General features: G+C 45.1%; 2 protein-coding genes across 2 annotated transcripts; both read right to left on the reverse strand.

The window, feature by feature from the left end:
- Positions 1-289: 289 nt before the first annotated feature.
- JR316_0012751 (uncharacterized protein) lies at positions 290-1,282 on the reverse strand (the record flags this gene model as incomplete). Its single annotated transcript, XM_047898370.1, has 3 exons — positions 290-490; positions 564-841; positions 1,156-1,282. 3 exons carry the CDS (start codon positions 1,280-1,282, stop codon positions 290-292), a joined length of 606 nt encoding a protein of 201 aa, XP_047743259.1.
- Positions 1,283-4,166: 2,884 nt separating this feature from the next.
- Positions 4,167-5,325, reverse strand: JR316_0012752 (uncharacterized protein; the record flags this gene model as incomplete). The annotated part of the gene is made up of 2 exons (XM_047898371.1): positions 4,167-4,370; positions 4,444-5,325. The coding sequence occupies 2 exons, from the start codon at positions 5,323-5,325 to the stop codon at positions 4,167-4,169; spliced, it is 1,086 nt and encodes a 361-aa protein (XP_047743260.1).
- Between the last annotated feature and the right edge of the window lie 675 nt (positions 5,326-6,000).

Genomic DNA, 6,000 nt, shown 5'->3' on the forward strand with positions numbered 1-6,000 from the left:
CTTCGTTGAAAATCATTCCATGCTTGCATGATCAGACTTTGAGAAGGCAGAGTAAAGAACATATAATTGAGTCCGAGTGACAAATCATTTGCTATATCTACAGGGACCACCACACCAGGACTACAGTGTACACTACTACGATACTGGCCAGCCAACAAGAATGAGATCGGCGTATGTAAGTGTACAAAAGAAACTGCGTCTGTTTTAGTCATGGTGAGTATATCGTCAGGAATAGAGTTGGGGAAGGCGGGTCTTACCGACGTAAAAGGTACTACATTAGACCGCGCGTCTAGGCTCTTGCCTTTCCCTTTCCCTTTGGATCGTTCTTGACGGGAGCTCTCCCCTTCCCTTTCTTCTTGTTGTCGACCTTGTTGGAAGCCTTGGTTTGGGGCTTCTTCTGCGAAGGCGTCGACGAGGGTTTGAATTTCGAAGGGCCAGCTTTCTTGGCCTGAGGTTGAGGAGCCTTGGACGAATTCTGGCCAGACAAAGTCTGGGTAATTAGAATAGTAATTAGTATCCAGAATTATGGGTGAAGGGTTACGAGAACTTGCCTTCTTGCCCACAGATCCAAGGTTGAGCTTCTTGAGACGTGCATTCAAGCCCTTATCAATAAGGGATTGAATCGATGGACCTGGTTTGGTCGCATCGGCCATCTCGACATCGGCTGTTGCCGCAGTCGACCGCTTTTTCTCAATCTTGATTGCCAAAGCGCGGTGGCGCAAGTTGACAATCTGTTTGATATGAGAGAAGATGGCTGGCAAAATGGTTTGCAATGCGCTGCATTCAGCCTTCTTCTGCGGTGACACTACCCAATCTGTTATTCGACGAACTCCCTTGTTGTCTGTAGAGAAAACGGGGAGGGTTTAGGGTTTAGGGTTTAGGGTTTAGGGTTTAGGGTTTAGGGTTTAGGGTTTTTAGGGTTTAGGGTTAGGGTTTAGGGTTTAGGGGGGGAGCGAGCACCGAGCGAAGCGAGGTGCGAGCGACTAGTTTAAACTGTGAGTTTGAAATAGAAAGAAGGCCAGAGGGCTGTTGGGGGATCCCAACAACCAGCCCTTTCGTCTTTATAGACTCTTCAGTGGCTATTCTTAGAAGGAATGTTCTAGACATCCGATGACAGCGCGTGAAGTGATGCTGCGCAGCTGTCATGTATCTTACCGACTATCACAAATCTGTCAATGTTTATTGTCAAGTTAGACAGGTCTCTGATGAACAGAGTGTCACGGGTCGATGTGGCACATGGTAACCTGTCAAAAGTGGATCCAACACTTTTGTTCTTTGACATCGTGGGTTATTGACTGTGATGTGAATCACATGGATATAGATTACTCTGGTTACGTGGCTCCGAGTAACCGCGACATGGGAATATTCACATGTCTAGAGTATAAATAGCTTACCTGGGTCCTTACCTAACAATCAAACAATAGAATGATTGATTGTTGTGAATCTTAATTGGACAGTTCATGATCCGGTCCATCAAAAATGTTTCCACGGTACTAAGGAACTTTTCCCGAAGTACTAAGTAACTTTTCCCATGTACTAAATTAGATCCGGCCCTTCACAATCACATGCCGTTCGGAAGTTCACACGCCTACCTTACTTCCTACTAAGGTTAGACTTAGTTAGCTTAGGGTTGGGGTTAGGTTAGGGTTTAGGGTTTAGGGTTTAGGGTTTAGGTTTAGCTATTTAATCCAAAGTGTTGCTTGTAAGTAGATGTTTGTTACTTTATAGCAAGGAATACTTACGGTTAGGGTTTTTTTCTAATGCTTTACGCCTTACGCGCTAGTATTCTTTTCATCGGTTGTAAGATTTGGATATTCTGCCGAATTCTGGATGTTCCCTCTCTTGTGAGATTGAACGTCTATGAAGTATTATCTCGTTATCACTTTCGATACTTATCTGTTCAGCAGCTTCAACTAGAGCAGAATGATAAGTTTCATTAACGTTTTGAGTTTCGGGAACAACACCACCTTTTTCAGCGATGTTTTCATCCAGTTTACGAAAGACTGTTTTCTTCCACACATTTGCAAGGTCGAAAAGATTAGTATTGCGCTTTCGCGATACTATCCAACGACTTCCGAGTAGTCCTATCTTCCTCAAATCCGGTACGAACTCAGTTTCTCCGTCCACGAGGATCTGTGTGAACAGCTCCGGGCGAACATCATCGAGGTCGTGAACGTAATTTGGATCTGGTTTGATAAGGGGTCTGGACGAGTCTGCACTATACAGACCTTTCTCGGCATGTTCATACCATGCCGACCAGTACTCGGTAACAGTCTTTCCAAGTTCAGCAGCTGAAAACCAATTCCATACCTGATCAAATCTGGTTTTAAGTACAAGAATGGATTCGTCGTGCTCTGCGACTCGTAAAGCGAATCGCTTTTCCCAACGTTCTTGTATATTCTTCTTACACCAAGACATGACTAGGTTTTCGGGATAACCGCGCATCAAATAGAGAGCGTTAAGGTCTCTAATTGCTCCGATGTAGATTTCCTTGGTACTACATAGCACGGCTAACCTGGATAACTCTCCAATGTAGACGCCACGTTTGACGTCCAAAGGATGATGTGATACCCATGGAACTCGTTCTCGGTTGTTTCCTGTCTTGACAAATGGCTTCCAATGAAGTTTTCCAGACTCCTTGAATATGAAAGCATCGAGAAATTGACATCCCGACGAGGAAACAGCCCATTCGATAACACAACCATCGAACTTTATTGTTTCTTTAATAAGATTAAGTGCAAGTGCTTCGGACTCGGCGTAAACAATTGCGAAACAATCGTCGATGTACCTTCCATAGAAGGCCACGTTTGGGTGGTCTAAGATTTTTGACTTTATTTCAAAATGGGCTCCAAAGAGGTTAGCAAGGTCCGGAGAATCCGCGACGCCCATTGCGAGGCCATTTTTTTGTCTAAAATATCTAGACCCATGTTGTGTTATCAATTGCGTATTGCCAATCTCGATAGCACGTTTAAAGATGCCCAATTTAACCAAGTTATTCTCTAACGAATTTGGATTAATATGGGCTAATGCAGTGTTTTCTTCCGAAGCGTTGAGTAACCATTCCTCGTACATATTACAAACGATTTCGATGCACAAGTCCAACGGAATATTGGGATAGAAAGCAACTACATCCCCGGTGACAAAATACCATTGTCGTTTGGGGTCTATACGCAATTGGCTTAATCTCGTAAAGAGATCCTTCGTTCCGTGAATGATTGAAGGAGTCGATTTAATAATCGGCTTAAGCTCTTTTGATACAAACTTGGCTGCAGGATTAAATACTACAGAGTGACACGGAATTATGGGCCTAAATCCAGTAGGTTTCTTGTGGATTTTAGGTATACCATGAAATTGAGGATACTTGAACGATGATCCGTCTTCCGGTACATTCGATAGAAAGAATCGAGACAACCCAAGTTCAAATAGAAACAGATGTTCATCTTCGACGGTACGTGCGAGAGTTTGCATCTGAATCATTTTGCTCTTCATAACTTCTTGCGCAACTTCGAATTCTAACTCTTCGTAGTTGCGTTCATCTTCAAGAAGATTGAGCTCATTCCTTAATATCCAGTCGCGTTCAGACACCGCGAGGCCAAGATTCTTATCTGTCATCGTAATAACATAGTTGTTATCGAAAAGAAACTTTTGGATCTTGTCCCTTTTAGGAGAGAACGCGTGCTTTCGCATCTCTTTAAGGGCTTCTTCCGGGATACTTGCGATCGTTTTAATAACGTACCGACGTCCCATTGAAAGGCCAAGTTCCATAAATTGCGGTAACATTGGAGGTTTCTCTTTCTTTTTAGAGCTTACTCCATAGTCTGGATCGAAAGGTTTATTCATGCCTTCTTTAAACAAAAAATAGATACGCCATCTTATTCTTCGTTGAAAATCATTCCATGCTTGCATGATCAGATTTTTAGAAGGCAGTGTAAAAAACATATAATTGAGTCCAAGAGATAAATCATTTGCTACATCAACAGGGACCGAAACACCAGGACTACAGTGTACACTAGATCTATACTGGCCAGCCAATAAGAATGAAATCGGGGTATTGAGGTGTACAAAAGAAACTGCGTCTGTTTTAGTCATGGTGAGTATATCGTCAGGAATAGAGTTGGGGAAGGCGGGTCTCACCGACGTAAATGATGCTACAGTAGACCGCGCGTCTAGGCTCTTGCCTTTCCCTTTCCCTTTGGATCGTTGTTCTTGACGGGAGCTCTCCCCTTCCCTTTCTTCTTGTTGTCGACCTTGTTGGAAGCCTTGGTTTGAGGCTTCCTCTGCGAAGGCGTCGACGACGACTTGGGTTTCGAAGGGCCAGCTTTCCTGGCCTGAGGTTGAGGAGCCTTGGACGAATTCTGGCCAGACAAAGTCTGGGTAATTAGAGTAATAATTAGTGTCCAGAATTATGGGTGAAGGGTTACGAAAACTTGCCTTCTTGCCCACAGATCCAAGGTTGAGCTTTTTGAGACGTGCATTCAAGCCCTTATCAATAAGGGATTGAATCGATGGACCTGGTTTGGTCGCATCGGCCATCTCGACATCGGCTGTTGCCGCAGTCGTCCGCTTTTTCTCAATCTTAATTGCCAAGGCGCGGTGGCGCATGTTGACAATCTGTTTGATATGAGAAAAGATCGCCGGCAGTATAGTTTGCAGCGCACTGCATTCGGCTTTCTTTTGCGGAGACACTACCCACTCTGCTATACGTCGAACTCCCTTGTTGTCTGTAGAGAAAACAGGGAGCTTGTAGCTGGATTTGCGATCATCGTAAGTTGCCTTAACGATGAGGGCAGCAGCTTCGTAGCAAGAGTTGAGCGCGCATTTATCATCCCAAAAAGCCAGCTCGTCCTTTTTCGCCTGAACGGCGCCGTCGTTAATTGCCTTTTGGAAGGCATCACGAGCGGAAGAGAACGTAGTGGAGACTCGAAGAGCCTCCGCTGACCCGGCATCCGCGAATTCCTTCGTAAGTTGGAACTCGGGTGCCTTCACCTTAAGGCGATTGGGCGTGTTGCCTGCGCTAACGGCAGATTCAAGGCGCTCGAGGCTAGCCTTGACTGTTTCCCTCTTGTCGCACCACGATGCGAGGTTGAGGAGAAACTCCCTGAGGGCAGCACGATAGTCAAAAAAGACGCAGTCTATGACTTGGTCAACGGAGCGGCACTCAGCTATTTTTTTGATGACCACAGTGGCCAGCTCGTCGATAAGAGCGTTATGGCGGCCTGCTTCATCGTTGACGCCGAAGACAGTGTTGTTGACGACGGCCTGGGTGAGTGCGTCCAGGGTAGGGGACATGGCACGAGAGAATGCAGCAGAGTATTGGGATGACATGGTAACTGATGGGTGATAGCAAAGTCGTTGGGTTTAGGGGGGGAGCGAGCACCGAGCGAAGCGAGGTGCGAGCGACTAGTTTAAACTGTGAGTTTGAAATAGAAAGAAGGCCAGAGGGCTGTTGGGGGATCCCAACAACCAGCCCTTTCGTCTTTATAGACTCTTCAGTGGCTATTCTTAGAAGGAATGTTCTAGACATCCGATGACAGCGCGTGAAGTGATGCTGCGCAGCTGTCATGTATCTTACCGACTATCACAAATCTGTCAATGTTTATTGTCAAGTTAGACAGGTCTCTGATGAACAGAGTGTCACGGGTCGATGTGGCACATGGTAACCTGTCAAAAGTGGATCCAACACTTTTGTTCTTTGACATCGTGGGTTATTGACTGTGATGTGAATCACATGGATATAGATTACTCTGGTTACGTGGCTCCGAGTAACCGCGACATGGGAATATTCACATGTCTAGAGTATAAATAGCTTACCTGGGTCCTTACCTAACAATCAAACAATAGAATGATTGATTGTTGTGAATCTTAATTGGACAGTTCATGATCCGGTCCATCAAAAATGTTTCCACGGTACTAAGGAACTTTTCCCGAAGTACTAAGTAACTTTTCCCATGTACTAAATTAGATCCGGCCCTTCACAATCACATGCCGTTCGGAAGTTCA

This window comes from Psilocybe cubensis, chromosome 12, assembly GCF_017499595.1.
Source record: "Psilocybe cubensis strain MGC-MH-2018 chromosome 12, whole genome shotgun sequence".
Lineage (NCBI taxonomy): Eukaryota > Fungi > Basidiomycota > Agaricomycetes > Agaricales > Agrocybaceae > Psilocybe > Psilocybe cubensis.